The 22746-nt window shown below is 40.9% G+C and overlaps 1 protein-coding gene across 1 annotated transcript in view; it reads left to right on the top strand.

Moving 5' to 3' along the window:
• Positions 1-22746, top strand: part of Rpgr (retinitis pigmentosa GTPase regulator) — a 59252-nt gene that overhangs the window by 6057 nt on the left and 30449 nt on the right. The window contains exons 5-12 of the mRNA XM_042702441.1: positions 2-160; positions 1332-1481; positions 2902-3060; positions 6344-6499; positions 13350-13474; positions 14798-14983; positions 16197-16359; positions 18127-18227. Coding sequence (XP_042558375.1) covers positions 2-160; positions 1332-1481; positions 2902-3060; positions 6344-6499; positions 13350-13474; positions 14798-14983; positions 16197-16359; positions 18127-18227 — 1199 coding nt within the window. The remainder of the gene's footprint in view (position 1; positions 161-1331; positions 1482-2901; positions 3061-6343; positions 6500-13349; positions 13475-14797; positions 14984-16196; positions 16360-18126; positions 18228-22746) is intronic.

Below are 22746 nucleotides of genomic sequence, written 5' to 3'. Positions count from 1 at the left end.
GAAAAAGGCAGCGTGTTTGCTACTGGAGGAAATAGTGAAGGGCAATTGGGACTTGGTGATACTGAAGAAAGAAACACTTTTCATCAAATTAGCTTTTTTACCACCCAGCATCAAATTAAGCAGCTCTCTGCTGGATCTAATACTTCAGCTGCACTAACAGGTGAATGAGACTTGTTTCTATTTCCATCTGGGCCATATCTTTTCCTCTTGAAATATACCAATTCAGTAAACTCAATATAGTATCACAGTTAAGTATTTGCCAGTTGACTCCCTTCCAGAAGACATTTAGAGTATAACTGATCTCTCTCTATATATTTTGAATATGAATGTGATTATGTACTTAGAAGATGATTGTTAAATTTTAACTTCTCTTGTCCATCTACTTTGAATATTCTTAAGTATTACTTTTTATTAGCTTATTAGTGCATATTCTGAAAATTAAACTTGCAACTTCAACTGAAATTGTTACTAGAAATCTGTTGGGGTATATGTTGTTACAATATGGGATGTAAGCCAGGTGCTGGTGATTCGTTACTCATGGCTTGTAATCCTAGCTACTCAAGAGGCTGAGATTGGAGGAACATAGTTTGAAGCCAGCCCAGGAGGGAATGTCCTTGAGACTCTTATCTTTAATTTATCACCAAAAAAGCTGGAAGTGGTGTTATAGCTCAAAGGGTAGAGTGTTAGCCTTGAATTGAGCAAAGGAGTTTAGGGACAGCACTCAGGCCCAGAGTTCCAGGCTCAGGACACACACATAAAGCACAATTTAAAAAAAAAAAGAAAAACATCTATCCTACTTTAATTTTTTTGTATGTCAAAACCCCTGTCAGAAAGGACATAAGTTATGGTTGGAGTATGATCCAATGGTATTGTGCCAGTCTAGTAAGCATAGCCCTGAGTTCAAACCTTGAAAAACAAATAAGGACAGACATATGTTAACATGTTTTTGAGATGTTTATGAGTGGCACTGGTGGTTCATGCCTATGATCCTAGCTACTCAGGAGGCTGAGATGTTACAATTCCAGTTTGAAGCCAATCCGGGCAAGAAAGTCTATGAGACTACTATCTCCAGCTAACCACCAGAAAAACTGGAAGTAGAGCTGTGGCTCAAAGTGGTAAAGCACTAGCCTTGAACATAAAAGCTCAGAGACCTTGCCCTGGCCCTGAGTTCAAGTCCCACTATGGACAAAAAAATAAAAGTAAAAATAAGAATAATATAAACTAAAAAATAAGTTGAAGTCAGAAGAGAAAAAAATGATCTGTTGGAACTATAACTACCTTTAAAGCCCCACTACTTTTTAAAACCTGTTCTCCCCATTTTTTCTTTGTAGAGGATGGAAAACTTTTCATGTGGGGTGACAATTCAGAAGGACAACTTGGCTTAAAAAATATAAGTAATGTGTGTGTTCCTCATCAAGTGACTGTTGGGAAACCAATTATCTGGATCTCTTGTGGATATTACCATTCAGCCTTTGTAACAAGTAAGACAGAATGATATAATGAATGCACATATCATCTCTCCTTTCTAAGTTATTACTAAATGAGTAATGAAATAATGCAGGGCTGGGAATGTTGCTTAGTGTTACAGTGCTTACCTAGCATGCATGAAGCCCTGGATTTGATTCCACAGTACCACATAAAGAGAAAAATACAGAAGTGGCGCTGTGGCTCAAGTGGTAGAGTGCTAGTCTTGAGCAAAAGAAGTTAAGGGACAGAGCCCAGGCCCTGAGTTTAAGCTCCAGGACTGGCAAAAAAGAAATAATGCCTTGGGCTGGGAAGGTGGCTCAGTGGTAGAGCGCTTGCCTTGCATGCATGAGGCCCTGGGTTTGATTCCCCAGCACCACATAAGCAAAAAGGAAAAAAGCCAGAAGTGGTGCTGTGGCTCAAGTGGTAGAGGACTAGCCTTGAGCAGAAGAGCTGAGGGACAGTGCCCAGGCCCAGAGTTCAGGCCCACGACCGGACCCCCAAAAAAAAAAAAAAAAAGAAAAAGAAATAATGTCTTGGTCCATGAAATGAAATGATTTGGATATGTTTTAGGTCACACTATTTTCCCATTTCTATAATGAGTATTTTATAATTTCAAATTATCTGACATGTTGGCATTTTAAGTGACAGCTATATTTTCAATTTTTAAACCCTTTTGATATTAAAAACAAGATCAATGGGCCACTTTCTTCCAGACCCTCTTACTTCTATACTTTGACCTACCTACTCCTGATTATTTTTTTTATTGTTTCAAATAAGTGGGTCATAGGATTTCCTTGTGGGGAGTCAGAATGAAAATTAGATGGACAAGAAGAGTGCAATATGAAAAAGAGTCCTTTTGATAGGGCTTTTCTCAGTATCTCCAGTTTTTCTCTTTCTTAGACCCACTAGCAATCTTTTATGCCTGAAAGTATTGAAAGTATTTGACTCTATTATTGTCTTCATCTGTACCAGTAATAGAAATACAATCATAGCTTTTCCATGGGATTGATGGTTTTTCTAACAATAAAAACACCTTGTTAATGTAATTTTATGGACTTCCTTAGGCATCTCTCTATATCTTTATTTTATATACTTACTCTTTATTCTGTGGATCACAATTCAGGTTTAGGACAGTGCTAATTGACTGGTTCTAGTAGTCAATTGGTAGTCAATTAGACCTGTCTTTGTTGATATTGTTTACTACTGTATCCCTGATGATAATTATCTAGTGATGGAGCAAGTTAATTTTACTAGTAAACTCTGCTTTAGCTGTTAGGGATACAAGTAGGATTGTTTATCTTAACTTACAACAATTACATTCCACTCTTGTTTTTGTCACTGTCTTAACATTGTTGAGCATGAAAATATATACTAAAAGCCAGTATTTTGTTCATGTCTATGTCAACACTCATCACTCTACTCTGCTTTCAATAGCGGATGGTGAACTTTACACATTTGGGGAACCTGAGCATGGGAAATTAGGCCTTCCCAGTAAGCTGCTGGCCAACCACAGAACACCCCAGCTGGTGACTGGAATTGCCGAAAAGGTGTTACAAGTAGCCTGTGGTGGAGGGCACACTATTGTTCTCACAGGTATGTGTGGAACATACTGTTATATAGCATACTGTTATGTTCTCTGCTGTCTGTGATCGCTAATGACATTAAAAAAAATCTTTTTATTGTTATAACAACACTACAATGAGGCATAACTTCCAAACAGATTTTGAATTATATAGTATAATATTGTTGTATGTAGGCACGGTGCTGTACAACAGATCTCTGAAATTTTGTGTCCATTGTACATCTCTTATGCCCTCAAACCTCATGTCCCAGCTCCAGATAATCACCATTCTATTCTCAGTGTTTGTGAGTATGACCCTTTCAGATCATTCATGGCAGCTGGCCTAGCATGTCTTTCCATTAAGATTCTCACTTTTTATTCCTGTGGTTAGTGTATAGTTCTGTCCTATGCAAGGATTTCTTTTTCTCTCTCTCTTTTTTTTTTTTGTGGGTCATGGGGCTTGAACTCAGGGCTGTCCCTGAGCTCTTCAGTTCAAGGCTAGCACTCTCCCACTTGAGCCACAGTGCCACTTCCAGTTTCTGATGGTTTATTGGAGATGAGAGTCTCACAGACTTTCCTGCCTGGGCTGGCTTTGAACCACGATCCTCAGATCTCAGCCTCCTGAGTAGCTAGGATTACAAGCATGAGCCACTGGTGCCTGGCAAGTATTTCTTTCTTCTTTCTTTTTTTGTCTATCATGGGGCTTGAACTCTGGGCCTGGGCACTGTTCCTGAGCTCTTCAGCTCAAGGTGAGCACTCTACCACTTGAGCCACAATACCACTTCCTGGCAAGAATTTCTTAGGTAAGAAAAATAGAATCTTCTTTAATTTTATTTCTACTAGAGCAACTGACATTTTTATGACCTTGCTCCCTTTAAATGGCAGAAATCCCTGGCTCATTTTAAAAGATGATCCCTTTATGCATTTTACATTACATATTTATCTAAAATTGACATTATTTAAATTAAATTTTTTAGAGAAGCTATCTCTTCATGCTATTTTTTAATGTTAATTCTTTGAAATATTTATAATATACAGCTTGAGAATTTCTTTGTGATTTTACATTTGTTACAATAGTTTATTAAAAAAATAAGAAGTGGGGCTGGGAAGGTGGCTCAGTGGTAGAGCGCTTGCCTTGCATGCCTGAGGCCCTGGGTTCGATTCCTCAGCACCACATAAGCAAAAAGAAAAAAAAGCCAGAAGTGGCACTGTGGCTCAAGTGGTAGAGCGCTAGCCTAGAGCTGAAGAGCTGAGGGATAGCGCCCAGGACCAGAGTTCAGGCCTCACGACTGGACCCCCCCCCAAGAAAAAAATAGGAAAGTTTAAAGTTACAGATAATAAAAAGTTACAATCTTACTGTTAACATCACTTTGGGCTTCTGAATTTTATTTATTTATTTATTTTTGGTCCGGTCGTGGGGCCTGAACTCTGGGCCTGGGTGCTGTCCCTCAGCTCTTCAGCTCAAGGCTAGCGCTCTGCCACTTGAGCCACAGCGCCACTTCCGGCTTTTTTCTTTCTGCTTATGTGGTGCTGAGGAATCGAACCCAGGGCCTCGGGCATGCAAGGCAAGCGCTCTACCACTGAGCCACCTTCCCAGCCCCATGGGCTTCTGAATTTTGTACTTCATATAACATGTAATTTCTTTGCATGTGGTACTGGAGATTGAATCTATCGCAGGTGCTCTATCACTGAGCTATACCCCTAACCCAGAAACTATGTCTTATGTAATAGATTATTAACTCCAACTAAAAGCAATTTGTTTTTTGTAGAAAATGCTATTTATTGTTTTACTTCTGACAGTGAAAGGAATTAGTTTATAATGAAAAAAGTTTACATATTTTATGTCCTGTTGTTTGCTTATAATAAAACCTTTTATGGCTGTGTATAAAAGATAAAATTAGGGGGCACCAGTGGGTCATGCCTGTAATCCTAGCTACTCAGAAGGCAGAGATCTAAGGATCACAGTACCAAGCCAGTCTTGTAAGAAAAGTCTGCTGTGGGGCTTGAACTCTGGGTCTGGGTGCTGGCCCTCAGCTCTTCTTCTCAAGGTGAGCACTCTATGGGCTGGGAAGGTGGCTCAGTGGTAGAGTGCTTGCCTTGCATTCCTGAGGCCCTGGGTTCGATTCCTCAGCACCACATAAGCAAAAAGAAAAAAGCCGGAAGTGGCGCTGTGGCTCAAGTGGTAGAGTGCTAGCCTTGAGCTAAAGAGCTGAGGGACAGCGCCCAGGCCCAGAGTTCAGGCCCCACGACCGGACCCCCCCCCAAAAAAAAAAATCAAGGTGAGCACTCTACTGTTTGAGCCACAATGCCACTTCCGGTTTTCTGAGTGTTTTATTGGGGATAAGCGTCTCTTAAACATTCTTGCCCATTCTTGCCCAGGCTGGTTTTGAACTATGATCCTGAGATCTCAGCCTCCTGAGTAGCTAGGATTACAGGTGTGAGCTACCTACCCCCAGCTAAGGAAGAAAAGTCTTATCTCTAAGAAAACTACTCAGAAAAAGCCTGAAGTGGTATTTTGGTTCAAGTGGTAGAGCACTACTAGCCTTGAGTACAAAGAAGCTCAGGGATAGTACATAGGCCCTAAGTTCAAGCCCCAGGACTGGCAAAAAAAAAAAAAAAGAAAAAGATAAAATTAGACTCATGATTTTTACAACTGCATGTCTCTTCAATTTTCTCTTCAGCATTGAAACATTTACACATCAGTATTAATATTCTATTTTTTTTGTCAGTCATGGGGCTTGAACTCTGGGCCTGGGCACTGTCCCTGAGCTCTTCAGCTCAAGGTGAGTGCTCTACCACTTGAGCCACAGAGCCACTTCTGGTTTTATGGTGGTTTATCAGAGATAAGAGCCTCATGGAGGGCTGGGAAGGTGGCTCAGTGGTAGAGTGCTTGCCTTGCATGCCTGAGGCCCTGGGTTCGATTCCTCAGCACCACATAACAAAAAAGCCGGAAGTGGCACTGTGGCTCAAGTGGTAGAGCGCTAGCCTTGAGCTGAAGAGCTGAGGTACAGCACCCAGGCCCTGCGTTCAGGCCCCACGACCGGCCCCCCCCCAAAAAAAAAAAAAAAACAAAAGAGTCTCATGGACTTTTGCGCCTGGACTAGCTTTGAATCATGATCCTCAGATCTCAGCCAGGATTACAGGTGTGAGCCACTAGCACCTGGCTAGTATTAATATTCTTATGCGGATATTTCCTTTGAAAGGCAGTTAACCTTCATTATGAAAGTGTGTATATCGCTTTTTAAAAATTATATCAGAGTAATAGTGACTGCCTCTGTGCAACCCTTTACTTGATTTTTGGCTTTTTCCTTTTAGAGAAAACTGTATATACCTTTGGACTGGGACAATTTGGTCAACTAGGCCTAGGCACTGCTCTTTTTGAAACTCCAGAACCCAAAGTTGTTGAACATATTAAGGATCAGAAAATAACTTTTGTTTCCTGTGGAGAAAATCACACAGCTGTGATGACAGGTATGTATTAAATCATCTATTTTACATTTACAGATCTGAGTTTATATTATCACAATAAAAGAATACATGGAACAAACATACTTAAAGGAATTAAGGATTGTGAAAATGGAATTATTTGATTACAGTTCCACAGTATAAAGTTTTGAGTGCCAAGCACTGATGGCTCTCACCTGTAATCCTACTTACTCAGGAGGCTAAGATCTGAGGATTACAGTTCGAGGCCAATGCGGGCAGAAAAGTCAATGAGACACTTATCTCTAATAAATTACTCAGAAAAAGTCAGCTGTGGTGCTGTGGCTCAAGAGGTAGAGTGTTAGCCTTAATCACAAAGAGGCTTAAGGACAGCACCCAGGCCCTTAGTTCAAGCCCCTGGACTGGCAAAAACAAGTTATGAACTACTTTTTCTTATATTAATTCAGTTTGAATGTGTGTTTAGCACTCTTGAGGCCATGGGTTCAATCCTCAGAAGGATTTAAAAAAAAGATTCAAAGATTTAGAACCTCAAAATAAGTCATTATGGTATACTTTGGAAGAAACGTGGAATTGTTTTTGAAATTGTATGTTTGAAAGTTCTTTTTTTTTTTTTTTTCGGTCATGGGGCTTGAACTCTGGGCCTGGGCGCTGTCCCTCAGCTCTTCAGCTCAAGGCGAGCACTCTACTGCTTGAGCCAGAGCGCCACTTCCTGTTTTCTAGTGGTTTATTCGAGATAAGAGTCTCATGGACTGTCCTTGCCCGGGCTGGCTTTGAACTGTGATCCTCATATCTCAGCCTCCTAAGTAGCTAGGATTACAGGCATGAGCCACCGGTGCCTGGCTTGAAAGTTCTTAACTCTTTCAAGCCATATGAAGGCATCCCACACAACAGAATTTTTCCTATTCAATTTGAAAGGGGCTATAGTCAGGCTGAGGAAATTATTATTATTATTTTTTATTTATTTTAGTTTTTTTGGGTCCGGGGGCCTGAACTCTGGACCTGGGTGCTGTCCCTCAGCTCTTCAGCTCAAGGGTAGCGCTCTACCACTTGAGCCACAGTGCCACTTCTGGCTTTTTTCTTTTTGCTTATGTGGTGCTGAAGAATCGAACCCAGGGCCTCATGCATGCAAGGCAAGCACTCTACCACTGAGCCACCTTCCCAGTCCCCATGGGCTGAGGAAATTATTGTGATGCTTTTACAACACCAGATGTTGGAGTTTTTCTTTTTTTCTTTTGTATGACTTCTTTTGTTTCTTTCCACAGTGATACAGGGTGTATCAAAGACCACTATCTGAATATATCTCCTACTCTGGCTTCCTTTTTTTTTTTTTCCAATCATGGGGCTTGAACTCTGGGCCTGGGCACTGTCTCTCAGCTCTTCAGCTCAAGGCTAGCTCTCTACTGCTTGAGCCACAGCAACACTTCCAGTTTTCTGGTGGTTAATTGGAGATAAAAGTTTCTTGGGTTTTCTTGCCTGGGCAGTTTTGGACCATGATCCTCAGATGTCATCCTCCTGAGTAGGATTACAGGCTTGAGCCACCGATGCCCTGGCTGCTTCCTTATTTATTTATTTTTGGGTTTGGTCGTGGGGCCTGAACTCTGGGCTTGGGCGCTGTCCCTCAGCTCTTTAGCTCAAGGCTAGCACTCTACCACTTGAGCCACAGCGCCACTTCCAGCTTTTTTCTTTTTTCTTTTGGGGTGCTGAGGAATCGAACCCAGGGCCTCATGCATGCAAGGCAAGTGCTCTACCACTGAGCCACCTTCCCAGCCCCCCTTATTTTTTTAAAAAGGGTTTACATTATTGTTATTGTAAAGGTGGTGTACAGAGGGGTTACAGTTATATGAGTCAGATAAAGAGTACATTTCTTTTTGAGCATTACCCCTTCCCTCAATGTCTTCCCTTTTTTCCCTTCCCATCCTACCCATAAGTTGTAAAGCTGATTTTCAACATAGTGTTTAGTGAGTATCACTGCTGCATTTGTTCACGCTTTGTCCCACCATTTCTGTGGCCCCCACCACTTACCCTCCCGAAGACAGATAAACGGACAGTCAGGAAAAAAGGAAATGAAAACAAAAACAGAAACAAAGATGAAAAAAACCTTTTGTTTCATTTCCTGGAGTTCAGTTTTTTTGTTTTTTTGTTTTTTTTTTGGTTGTGGGGCTTGAACTCTGGGCCTGGGTGCTATCCCTAAGCCCTTCAGCGCAAGGTGAGCGCTCTACCATTGGAGCAACAGTGCCACTTCCCGTTTTCTCGTGGTTAATTGGAGATAAGGACTTTCCTGCTTAGTATGGCTTTGAACCGTGATCCTCAGATCTCAGCCTCCTGAGTAGCTAAGATTACAGGCATGAGGCACCAGTGCCCAGCTTTAAAAGAAATATATTCTTTATTTTTTTTTCAGTCCTGGGGCTTGAACTCAGGGCCTGAGCACTGACCCTGAGCTTTTGCTCAAAGCTAGCGCTCTACCACTTGAGCCATAGCCCCACTCCTGGCTTTTTCTGTGTATGTGCTACTGGGGAATTGAACCCAGGGCTTCATACATGCTAGGCAAGCCCTCCCACTAAGCCACATTCCCAGCCTGGAGTTCAGTTTCAGTAAATACTATACACATAGCTATTGCCAGCCTTAAAGAAACATAGGTTGCATGGTAAATAAATGCTTTTGTAACAAAAGAGGTTGTAGTTTCACTATTTACTTCATTTCTAAAAATGAAGTAAAAAGCATCAATAAGTCAGGAACATCTAGTATATTAAAATAACCCAAGTTCTTCTATATCCTTTTTCCTCCTGTTTTCAAAAAAGGCTCCTTCTAACATGGAGCTCATCTAACGATAGCTGGTTAAAGTAGGAATAGCAAATTCAACCTATTACCAAGCAGCTTTTCTCCATAGAACCCTTCAGGAAGGATGCTGTCCCTTATCATTTATCAATTGTGTTAGCATAGCATATAATAATAGTACTATGCAGAATATAAAGCATATAAAGAAGTGTTCCCTCCTTATCTCACAGGAATTATATATATATATATATGTATGTATATATGTATATACATACATATATATATATATATATAAAATATATTTATCTTTACTGGAAAATCCTAATCTATTTCTCCATCTTTTTTTTTTTTTTGGGTCCCGTCGTGGGGCCTGAACTCTGGGCCTGGGCGCTGTCCCTCAGCTCTTCAGCTCAAGGCTAGTGCTCTCCCCCTTGAGCCACAGTGCTACTTCCGGCTTTTTTCTTTTAGCTTATGTGGTGCTGAGGAATCGAACCCAGGGCCTCATGCATGCAAGGCAAGCACTCTACCACTGAGCCACCTTCCCAGCCCCTGTTTCTCCATCTTGATTGTCATTTTTAGTCAACTCTAAATTGCTATTGATGGCAAATACAAGCTATTTTTTATGGATCATCTGATATACAATTACACTTTAAGATTTTTCAGTTGTGGGGCTTGAACTCAGGAACTGGGCACTGTCCAAGAACTTTTGTGGGCAAGAATAGCCATCTACCACTTTGAGCCACAGCTTTGCTTCCACTTTTCTGTCAAGACTTTCCTGCTTAAGATGGCTTTGAACCACAATCCTCAGATCTCAGCTTCCTGAGAGTTGGGATTACAGGCATGAGCCACCAGAACTCAGCTTTAGTTAAGGTGTTTGTTTTTTTTTTTGGTCGGTCATGGAGCCTGAACTCTGGGCTTGGGCACTGTCCCTCAGCTCTTCAGCTCAATGCTAGTGCTCTACCACTTGAGCCACAGCACCACTTCTGGCTTTTTCTGCTAATGTGGTGCTGAGGAATCGAACCCAGGACCTCATACAAACAAGGCAAGCACTCTACCACTGAGCCACTTCCCAGCACTTAAAGCACAAAAAAATTGCCTTTTTGCCTTTTCATCTTGTCTAGGGGGACAAGTGTTAAAGATGCTTTTTTTTCCTCTAGGGCTGTTGAGAAGTGTGTAACAATTTTCCTGAAAATTCTTGCCAGCTTTCTATTGTAGCTGGCTTTTTTTTTTTTTTTTTGTCAGTTGTGGGTCTTGAACTCTGGGCCTGAGCACTGTCCTTCAGCTCTTCAGCTGAGGTGAGCACTCTACCACTTGAGCCACAGCACCACTTTCTGGTTTTCTGGTGGTTAATTGGAGATAAAAGCCCAGTTTGGCTTTGAACCATGATCCTTAGATCTCAGACTCCTGAGTAGCTAGGATTACAGGCATGAGCCACCAGCACCTGGCTAGTTATCACTTCTTTTACATGGAATCTATTCCCCTACTGCTCTGGTCCTGTAGGTTGAACTCTGGGTCTGGATGCTCTCCCTGAACTTTTGTACTCAAGGCTAGCAATCTCCTGCTTTAGCCACAGACCCACTTCTAGCTTTGGTTGTTAATTGAAGAGTCTCAGACTTTACTGCTCAGGCTGTCTTCAAACTGCGATCCTCAGATCTCAGCCTCCTGAGTAGCTAGAATTACAGGTGTGAGCCACCAGGGCCTGGCTGTTTTTTAGAAATCATTTTTTTTAACTGGTCACCTTACTGAATTGTTATTTCTAATCAACTTTTTCAGTCCTAGGAGTCTGTTAAATAATTTTTGCTTCCTAAACTAGAAGTCCCCAAATAGGATTCAGTTATTTCCTAGTATAAAAGCCTCTTAGTGCCCTTAAGATAGATTTTAAAAATTTGTAATCTGAACTAATTGAATCCTTCCTGGTATAATTATGTTACTCATGCATGCAAGGCAAGCGCTCTACCACTGAGCCACCTTCCCAGCCCCCTGTTACTCTTTTTTTGTTGTTGCTGGACGTGGGGCTTGGACTCTGGGCCTGGGTTGGGTGCTGTCCCTCAGCTCTTCAGCTCAAGGCTAGTTCTCTACCACTGGAGCCACAGCGCTACTTCCGGTTTTCTGGTGGTTAATTGGAGTTAAGAGCCTCACAGACTTTCTTGCCTGAGCTGGCTTTGAACCACTATCCTCAGATCTTGGCCTCCTCAGTAGCTAGGATTACAGGCATGAGCCACTGGCAACTGCTTATATTACTCTTCTTAAGATTCTTACTACCCCCTTTCTTGTGCCCTGGGCTCATTGGTTGCATTTTCACTTCTTTTCTGATTCATAATTTCTCTTGATTCAGTGCCTAAAGGATCTACCTAGAAGATTCCTCATTCTATTCTTACAGTTAAACTCTAATTATCCTTTAACCTTCAATCAAAAGTCTCTCTTAATCACCAGACTCTTTTCTGTACCCATGACTTCTGCTTCAAGCCACTTAAGGCACTTAAGATGTAGAGATGAAAGAGGAGTACGTAACAGATGAGGAAAAGTTTAGAATAGGTGCTATTGCAGCACACAAAATGGTTTATTAGAGAGAGGTAGCAACACTATTCATCATGAGCCTTACTGTAAATGGGACCAAGATATTGGCATGGAGACTAGTCAGTATGGTTATTGACTCATAACATTTCCTTAGGCCGAAATTTATGGAATGAATTCAAGAACTGAATGATTAAAAGGGACATTTATAGTTGGGCACTGGTGGCTCACACCTGTAATCCTAGATACTCAGGAGGCTGAGATCTGAGGATCTCCATTCAAAGCCAGGGACTTCTGTGAGATTCTTATCTCCAATTAACTACCAGAAAACCGGAAGTGGCACTGTGGCTCAAGTGGAAGAGCACTAGCCTTGAGCTGAAGAGCTCAGCGACAGCCCCCAGGCCTTAAGTTCAAGACCCAGGACCAAAAGAAAAAAATGAGATATTTATATTTAAGTAAATCAGTGGTTTTCCACTTTAGCCAAATTTATTCTTCCAGAAGGCACATAGAATCTATAGATATTTTTTATTGTCACAGCTGCAGAGAGGCATTGTTCTACTGGCATATAAGTGGATAGAGGCCAAAGATGCTGTTAAATCCCCTACAATGTACAGAACAGACCCACACAATCCAAATGTTGATAGTGCCAGTGTTAAGAAACTTTGATTTATCAATGATCTGAGGAGAAAAGAAAACATAGTATTGAAATAGAGGTCAGAATACAATAATCTCTTTTTCCTTAAGAAATGTGTATCTCAGATAGATGATGTATATCTGTCATCTATATAGATACATCATCTATCTGTATAGATCAATCTACAAGATTCAGCACTGTACTGTGCTGCTGTTCCACAAATCTCTTCTTCTTTTTTTTTTTTTCCGTGGGGCCTGAACTCTGGGCCTGGGCGCTGTCCTTCAGCTCTTCAGCTCAAGGCTAGCGCTCTACCTCTTGAGCCACAGCGCCACTTCCGGCTTTTTTTTTTTCTTTGCTTATGTGGTGCTGAGGAATCGAACCCAGGGCCTCAGGTATGCAAGGCAAGCGCTCTGCCACTGAGCCACCTTCCCAGCCCCCACAAATCTCTTCTATTACAAGAACTCACCTTCACAAACCACCAAGGTTTAGTTGTTTATGCTCAGTTTTCTTTTTTTCTTTTATTTGTCGGTCGTGGGGCTTGAACTCTGGGCTTGGGCACTGTCCTTGTGCTCTTTAGCTCAAGGCGAGCGCTCTACCACTTGAGCCACAGCGCCACTTCCGGTTTTCTAGTGGTTTATTGGAGATAAGAGTTTCACAGACTTTACTTGCCCGGGCTGGCTTTGAACTGTGATCCTCAGATCTCAGCCTCCTGAGTAGCTAGGATTACAGGCATGAGCCACCGGCGCCCAGCTCTGAGTTTTCATTACATAACATTACATGTAGAAACACAGAGACTGTAGAGAGTGTGGGAAGATCAATGGACCAGATTAAATTTAATGCAGAATTTAGTGGGAAGATTTTAATAGCATTATAAATTAGTATATTTGACTATTTACAAATAGAGCCATATGAGTAGCACTTTTGTAATTTTCTTCTTTTTTGTTTGTATTTTAGACGTAGGTCTAATGTATACTTTTGGAGATGGTCGCCATGGAAAATTAGGACTTGGATTGGAGAATTTTACCAATCAATTCTTTCCCACCTTATGTTCTAATTTTTTGAGATTCATAGTTCAACAGGTAAGGGTATCAATGTGTTTCTTTATATTTTCATACTTCTAGATTAGAGTGTTTTAGTATATCATAGAAAATGAATAAATTTTATTATTACTAAGTATATTAATATTGCAAATATGTTCAAGAAAGTGTAATGGATGCAATTAATAAGTATAACTGGTTTCTTTTTTATTTTGCTAGTCGTGGGGGATAAACTCTGGGCCTAGGTGCTGTCCCTCAGCTCTTCAGCTCAAGGCTAGTATCCCACCATTTGAGCCACAGTGCCACTTGTGGCTTTTTTCTGCCTATGAGGTGCTGAGGAATCCAGCCCAGGGCCTCATGCATGCGAGGCAAGCACTCTACCACTGAGCCAACTTCCTAGCCCTGTAACTAGTTTCTTAAAAAGCCAAATATTGGGCATTATGTCCCTGAAAAATCTGTATCTTTCCTAATTTCCCCCTTTAGCACTTTGTATTAGGAATATAAAGTAATCAGTGAAGGACAAAATAACCAAGTCCTTAGTGATTGGACATAGTCTTAATGAGGATGATAATTTTCAAAAAGTATACAAAAATATACATAAATTTTATATTTGAAAATACTATAAAGGAAGGTACAGAGTATGCTATTCGTCCTATTTCACTAGGTAGAACACTGCAGTCTGTGTATGAAAAATACTATGGTGTTTTCATAACTATTTTCTTGAAGGTTATTATGTCTCAAAATTCTTTGAATATTGGTTTTGTTGTTCCATCATCATGCATGGTTACCTTTTGTGAAAGGGCTTGTAAGCATTAAACTTAAAAAACATTCATGGGAAGTAAAAGGCTTGGAGGCCTAATTATCTCAAGAGACTGATTATTTTTTTTTTCTATCTTTTTCTGCCAGCCCTGGGGCTTGAATTTTGGGCCTGAGCACTGTCCCTGAGCTTCTTTTGCTTAAGGCTAGCACTCTACCACTTGAGCCATAGTGTCACTGCTGTCTTTTTCTGTTTATGTGTTGCTGAGTCTGTGTGGTTCTCATCTTCAATTAACGAGCAAGAAGCCAGAAGTGGAATTATGGCTCAAGTGGTAGAGCTTTATCCTTGAGCAAAAAAGCTAAGGGACAGTTCCCAGGCCCTGAATTCAAACCCTAATACACACACACACACACACACACACACACACACACACACACACACACACACACACACACACACACACACACACACAATTGTATTTGATCCAATTTTCAATTAAATTTTCTTTGGATTTTCCTGCATATTGCTTGTGGTGGTTCACACACACACACACACATATTTGTATTTGATCCCATTTTCAATTAATTTTTCTGTGGATTTACCTGCAGATTGCTTGTGGTGGTTGTCACATGCTAGTTTTTGCCACCCCTCGACTTGGTGTAGTAGAAGAAATGGAATTTAATGAAGCAAATGAGCCTTACTTACAGTCAACTTCTTCTAAGCCCATCGGTGGTCTGAACTCAGGGAATGCACTCCATAGAACTGTATCAGCACGTCTGCGTCGAAGAGACCAGGTACATTTGTGGTCTACTTTATATATTGGTGTGATTGCAAAAAGAGTGAAGAAAAAAATATTTTCTTTTGAAATCAAAGAAAAGGTGTCTTAGATAAAAATTTCAAAACAATAAGAATGAAAGGTTTTTAAATTTTAAAAGTGAGTTTAGGTTTAGTGGTAGAGTGCTTGCCGTGTATGCATGAAGCCCTCGGTTCAATTCCTCAGTACCACATAAACAGAAAAAGCTGGATGTGGCCCTGTGGCTCAAGTGGTAGAGTGCTAACCTTCAACAAAAGAAGCTCAGGGACAGTGCCCAGAACCTGAGTTCAAGCCCCAAGTCTAGCAAAAACAAAAATGAGGGCTGGGAAGGTGGCTCAGTGGTAGAGCGCTTGCCTTGCATGCATGAGGCCCTGAGTTCAATTCCTCAGCACCACATAAGCAAAAAGAAAAAAGCTGGAAGTGGCGCTATGGCTCAAGTGGTAGAGCGCTAGCCTTGAGCTGAAGAGCTGAGGGACAGTGCCCAGGCCCAGAGTTCAGGCCCCATGACCGGACCTCCCCAAAAAAATGAGTTTAGAGTTAAACCATTAAAGATACAAATTAGAATACTGAAAATTTTGTTGTGGCTAACTTTTGCTTGTAGACTGTCATGCTGTGCAAAGCAGCCTTCATAGGCCTTCCTTATTACCTCTGAGTGAATATTGCATTTTTTCATTGGTATGTGGATTGACTTGTACTTTAAATTGTTACAAGCTTTTTTCTATTATTGTGGTATGAACAACCAACATAACACTTGGCCTTTAAATGTACAATACAGTATTGTTTTTGTTAACATAGTGAGAACAGATCACAGAAATAAGAACTTGAGGGGCTGGGAAGGTGGCTCAGTGGTAGAGTGCTTGCCTTGCATGCATGAGGCCCTGGGTTCGATTACTCAGCACCACATTAGCAAAAAGAAAAAAAGCCGGAAGTGGCACTGTGGCTCAAGTGGTAGAGTGCTAGCCTTGAGCTGAAGAGCTGAGGGACAGCGCCCAGGCCCAGAGTTCAGGCCCACGACCGGTCCCAAAAGAAGAAATAAGAACTTGAGTTTGAAAGAAGGAATATTCATTCTCAAGTTTAGAAATTCTGTCATGTAAAATTATAGTTTAATGCTTATTATTTTTTTAAAATGCAGAGAAGTTTATGATGATGTTTTATACATGATAGAAATTTTATTTACCCTGCTTATTTTAAAGGAGACACCGTCACATTCTTCTCCAGTGACACAAACACTGCCTCCTGTAGAGGGGGCTGGCAAAGGAGCTGCTTATTTCTCACCCAGTTCAGTCCCTTTCCGTTTGCCTCGGTGTAACTTCCCAGAGAAAAGCACTTTTGAGCCTGGAAAGCTACTGGAGTCAGGTAATATTTGTTACTCTACTTGCTTTCAAGAGAAATCTCTCTTTCATTCCTATTGTTTTTCATGTGTTTTTTTAAGATAATCTGTCCAGTTTATTGAAGTGATCAGGTTAGATCTTGCTGAGAAAGTACATGTATATTAAAATATGAAGGATAACAAATATATAGCTATACATAACAAGGTGGCAGAAGCTCACACTTGTAATGTGGCTCACACCTGTAATCCTAACTATTCAGGAGGCTAAGATCTGAGGATTGAGGTTTGAAGCCAGCCCATGTGACTCTAGACTAGAGGTACAGATTTGAAAATTATGAACATAGAGACTGTACTTAAAATTTATGAAACTGTGTAAAATTATCACAAATTAGAGGAAGTGTAGGGCCAAGGATATAGTCCTGTCTTCCATTTAGAGGGGGAAGGAGGAAGAGCCAATTAAAAAATTCTTTGAGTCTTACAGTTGGCAAAAAGGTAGCAGGGAATCTAGAGAACAATATCATGAATGCAAAGTACTGTTCAAAGAACATCCAGTGCATTTGCTATCATGGAGATGAACAATAATCTCAAAAGTGCAATTCGAGGGAAAGATAAGAGCAGAAACTAGAGCATTAGAGTGGAGGCATGAATAACAAATGTGCAAATGAAGATGAGATAGGCTCCATCGAGGTTAATTTGCCTTTTTGTTCATGAAGTAGTCCAGACAACTGGATTGACAGCTAAGAATGATCTGTGGTATGAATGGGAAATACTGGAACACATTTATATGTCAGTGGAGATGAGCCAGTAGTGTCTAGGAGAGCTGAGTATCCTAGAGACAAGATACAAAGCTCTTTGAGGATGGGAGAGGCTGATATACAGAGCAGTCTTTGATAAAAGGGAAGACATCCTCCATTTTAACAGGAAAATGAAAACTTGGGTACAAATGCAGGTAATTGTGTACATTTGTTGGTAAGAAGATCTAGCAGATCTGGTCTGGTAATATCTGTTTTCTTAGTCAAGTCTGAGACAAGAATATGCTAAGACTGTATTTTCCAACCTTACATTCTGTGTGTCTCCAATCTTTCCTTTGCAACACTTTCCACATTAATTTTATCCAGTTGCAGTTTAGTTCCCACATCCTCACCTATCTTCAGAGGATCCCTGATATTTTTGAACATAAGTGTAAAATTTTCCATGTAACTGTCTCTGGCTTCATGTCTCAGTGTTTTTTTTAATTAACCATAAACATACAGACCAACCTGGCATAATCTACAAGGGGAACTGCCAACTACAAGGGGATGTGTGTCATTGGGACTTTCTTCATTCTATACCCACCTTCCCAGTGCTTGATACCTGGGTAGTATTTATTCCAAAGGATTAACATTTGTCTGTCTATATGAACGAAGCAATTGTTATTTAATTAGTAGCAGATTTTTCAAACATAGAAAAGATTTTAAAAACATTGACTCTAAACTTGACAGTAAAGACTTCTGGTAAGGAGGGTTGAGGGGGGGGTCAGAGGGTATAGCTGAGGAGGTAGGAGGGAAAGGATGATAGGGGAAAAACAAAGGAAGAGGCAACAATGCTGAATAAGAAATGTACTCATTACCTTGCTCATGTAACTGTAACCCCTCTGTACAGTATTTGCACAATAAAAATCTTAATTAAAAAAAAAGACTTCTGGTAAAATAATACCCATACTTTGTATTACAGAATAACTTCTGTATTCTGTTCAGTTGTATTTCCCTATTCTTTTGAAATCTGAATTTTCTTTTTACTTCTTAATAATTCAGAGTATTTTCAAGATCTGATGACCAAAGAAAGTGATGCAGAAAATTCTACTCAAGCAGCGGATTCAGAAAACCTTGAAGAAACTACTGATGTCTTAAATATGGTAATGATTTCCTACCTATTTTCCTATTTTTTGTGAATTTAAGTTCATCATATGCTTTTGTGTGCATATATGTATATTCTATTATCTTATGCTCATAAAAAAGGGTTATTTTTTGTCCATTGTAGAGCTTGAACTCTGGGCTAGGCACTATCCTTGAACCCTCCCTTTTGTCCTCCCTTTTACTCCCTTCACCCCTTATCTAACAGTTCATGTTTCTCTTTTCAGGTCAGTTTCTTTTATAGTTTCCACATGTGAGTGAAAGCCCACAATACTTTTTTGTGTGTGTCTGGCTCATTTGCTTAGATTAATGTCCTCCAGTTCCATACATTTTCCTGAAAGTGACATGATTTAATATTTTTGTAGATAAATAATACTCCATTGTGTGTATGTCCTATTTTCTCTGTCCATTTATCTATTGAGAGACACTTAGGCTGATTCCATATCTTAGCTGCTGGGAATATTGCCTCAGAAAATATGAGTATACAGGTATTTCTCTTCCTTTTCCATTTCCTGGTATACCAGGAATAGTATAGCTGAATCATAGGGCAGTTCTTAGTTTTTGAAGAAATCTCCATATTGTTTCCCACATTTCTACCAATAACCTCTAATGATTCTTTTTTCTCCATATCCTTATCAGCATTTGTTATTTTTTTAAATAAATAATAGCCATTCTGACCTGGGTGAGATAGATTCTCTCTGTACTTTTGATTTACATTTCTCTTACCTCTAATGATATTAAGTTTTACATACATTTATTGGCCATTTGTGGGGTTTTTTTTTTGTTTTTTTTTGGTCGGTCGTGGGGCTTGAACTCTGGGCCTGGGTGCTGTCCCTCAGCTCTTCAGCTCAAGGCAAGCGCTCTACCACTTGAGCTACAGCACCACTTCTGGTTTTCTGGCAGTTTATTGGAGATAGGAGTCTCACGGTCTCTCCTGCCCGGGCTGGCTTTGAACCGCGATCCTCAGATCTCAGCCTCCTGAGTAGGATTACAGGCATGAGCCACCAGCGCCCAGCTTGTGTTTTTTTTTTTTTTTTTAAGAAGTATTTGTTCAGATAATTTACCCATTTTTATTACATTAATTGTGTTTTGTTAAGTTTTTCAAGTTTCTTTTTTTTTTTGTCGGTTGTGGGGCCTGGACTCTGGGCCTGGGCGCCATCCCTGAGCTCTTCAGTTCAAGGTTAGTGTTCTACCATTTGAGACACAGTGCCACTTCCGGCTTTTTCTGCTTATGTGGTGCTGAGGAATCGAGCCCAGGGCCTCATGCATGCAAGGCAAGCACTCTTAGCACTGAGCCACCTTCCCAGCCCCCTCAAGTTTCTTATATATTCTGAAAATGAATCCTCTGTCAGATGAATAGCTTTACAACTATTTTTTCCATCCTGTAGATTGTCTCTTCATTCTGCTGTTCAGAAACATTTTTTTATGCAATATTATCTCATTTGTCAATTCATCCTCTATTTATTTTCTTTTTTTTTTTTTTTTGCTGGTTGTGGGGGCCTGAACTCTGGGCCTGGGCACTGTCCTTGAGCTCTTCAGCTCAAGGCTAGCACTCTACCACCTGAGACACAGCACCACTTCTGGCTTTTTCTGCTTATGTGGGTGCTGAGGAATGGAACCCAGGGCCTCATGCATGCAAAGCAAGCCTTCTACCATTCCAAGCCCCATCCTTTATTTCTTGAACTGTTGGACTCTTATTAGGAAATTGTTTCCTATGCTATTATCTTGAAGGGGTATCCTTTGTGTTTTCGTATAGGAGTTTCAAAGTTTCAGTTTTTAAAATCAAGACTTTGATCGACTTTTAGTTGAATTTTATACAAGATGAAAAATAGAGAGGTCTAGTTTTAATTTTCTACACGGAAATATTCAGTTTTCTCAGCACTATTTCCCTTAAAAAATCTTATTTAGGGGCTGGGAAGGTGGCTCAGTGGTAGAGCGCTTGCCTTGCATGCCTGAGGCCCTGGGTTCAATTCCTCAGCACCACATAAGCACAAAGAAATAAGCCAGAAGTGGTGCTGTGGCTCAATTGGTAGAGCACTAGCCTTGAGCTGAAGAGCTGAGGGACAGCACCCAGCCCCAGAGTTCAGGCCCCACGACCAGACCCCCTCCCCAAAATTTATTTATTGTTAATGTAAAAATGATGTGCAGAGGGGTTACAGCTACATAAGTCAGATAAACAGTACATTTCTTTTTGAACATTGTCACTCCTTCTGTCACTCTTAAGTTTTTCCCTTCCTTACCCGCCCACAAGATGTATAGTTCATTTTCAACATAGTGTCTAGTGAGTATTATGGCAGTATTTGTTCACCCTTTGTCCTAACTTTTCTGTGTCCTCATCCCCATAGGCAGATAAATGAACAAACAAGACAAAAGGAAAAGAAAACAAAAACAACAACAAAGAAAAAGAAAAACTCTTTGTTTCCATTTCCTGGAGTTCATTTTGATAAATATTGTTTTATATGATTAGATGCACATAGCTATTGCACCTAAAAAATCAACACTATTTCTTGAAGAGACTTTTTTACAGTTTTTGTTTTTGGTATCTTCATCAAGAATCAGTTGGCTTTAAGGCCCAAAGAAACATACATTTCCCTTATTTGAAATAACTAGTATATGTCTAGGACAAGCAGAAAAAGTCCAAAGCTAAGCGAAATGAACTCCAAGATAGGGACACAAGAGGCTTTATCTTTTTTTTTTTTTTCAGGTAAGGATAGGTTTATTCATTGTTCTGGCTGGCACCAGGCCATCTTGGCCCTCCACGCGGTTGGGAAAGGCCTGGGAAAGATGTGGGAAAGAGAGAGCTGGGAAAGAGAGAGGAAGAGAGAGAGAACTGGAAAAGAGAGAGCTGGGAAGAGAGAGAGAGCTGGGAAAGAGAGAGAGCTGGGAAAGAGGGTGTCTGGGCCTGGGCTAGGCCTTATCTAGGGTATGGGCGGAGGAAGGTGTGGCCACATCAAATTCAGATGTGACCTCAGTGGATGCAGATGTGACCTCTTCCAGGTGTGCCAGTTGCCTAGGTAATGCAGGTAACTGGGCGGAGACTTTGCTGCGAGGAGGGTGGAGTCTGCTCACCATCCAGAAGCAGACCTTACATTACAGCCTTTTAATAATCATGGAATAGGGCACGGATTCTCTCTGGCTACTTCCTGCTGACAAGGGGCATTGACTTTAGGGGTAAAAGACTGAAACTTGGTCCCCTCCTAGAGAAGGCAGCGAGCAGCAGCTGTCCCTTGGTGGCATGAGTCCTTAGATGAAGTAGAAGTCTCATGAGGCATTGAGGGGCTGGAAAAAAAATACTAGAGAGCAAATAAATGGCAAGAGGAAGGACTTGGGGCTGAAAATGTTGGTACAAATGTCCCTAGCTACTTCTGACATCTGGCGACTAGGTAGAGAAGTCAGGTGACAAAGGCAAGAATATAAATTCCTGTTCAGTTAATAGGTAGACAGGTATAGACATTGGATGGACAGGCTTCTTACTTCTACTGACCTCCCGGCTCTGGTTAATTTCGAAAGGGCAGCCACAAAGTAGCTGATGTGACATCATCTTCTCTTACTGCTCTCCATGTTTCCCTTGTTCCCCAGACTGGCTAAGTCTAGGTGCTTGTTGCTGGGATGGCTTGTCCCAGTTGGTATTCAAGGAAGTTTGAGCTCAAGGCTTGGGCACTGTCCCTGAGCACTTCTGCTCAAGGCCAGCACTGAACCACTTTGAGTTATAGTACCACTTGCAGAGTTTGGCTGGTTAGAGATAAGAGTCTTGAGCCATGCTTCCAGCCTGGCTCTTTGCAGGTTAGTTGGGAAATGGAGTCTTAGGGATTTTTCAGCTTGGGCTGGCTTTGAACTGCAATCTTTGCCACAAAAGCTCTTTATTATTTCCAATTAAAGCAACAAGGAGATCAAGTAGAATAAGTAGAACTTACCTTGTTCTTATCAAGAATTGACCAACAAATATTCTGCAATGACAAAAGTCATTGGATGTGAGAATCTTAGCACAGATATGCCCAATATTTTAGTCACATAGTCAGTCCCAGAACACACAACACAAAACAAAAAAGGCAAAACTCAAAACCTAAAAATTTGACAACGTTTAGACATCTTTGCTAACAAAGTACATCAGATGGTTGGGCCTCAGTTACCAGGGCCTGTGAAAAGAGCAACTTGTTAGCAAGGCACCTTAGAATAGATGGAGTAGTAAGTTTGGTAGAAGGTTAAGGGTCAGATGGGGCCAAACCCTTAACCCACCATGTGGCCAAGATGGCAAATTCAAGGTGGTGAATTTCTGAAAAAATGCAAAGAACAAATAGATCAAGCTTAAATTGGCTAGCCCTTGAGAGGGAACCTAGAAGGGGGTCCCTGGGACCCAGCCTGTGTCGCACTCTTCAGGGCACAAACCAAAACGCTATAGAAGAGAAAGGGAGAAATAGGGAAAGTTGGACATGAATGGCAGAGAGAGAGAGAGCAAAGAGAACCTGAAAGTCAACAGACTCTGACCATTTACCATTGCAGTGGCAAAAACTGTCTACATCT

The sequence above is a fragment of the Dipodomys spectabilis genome, unplaced genomic scaffold (genome assembly GCF_019054845.1).
Source record: "Dipodomys spectabilis isolate Male_0828 unplaced genomic scaffold, ASM1905484v1 ptg000324l, whole genome shotgun sequence".
In the NCBI taxonomy this organism is placed as follows: Eukaryota; Metazoa; Chordata; class Mammalia; order Rodentia; family Heteromyidae; genus Dipodomys; species Dipodomys spectabilis.
This window is presented reverse-complemented; position numbering and strand designations above follow the sequence as displayed.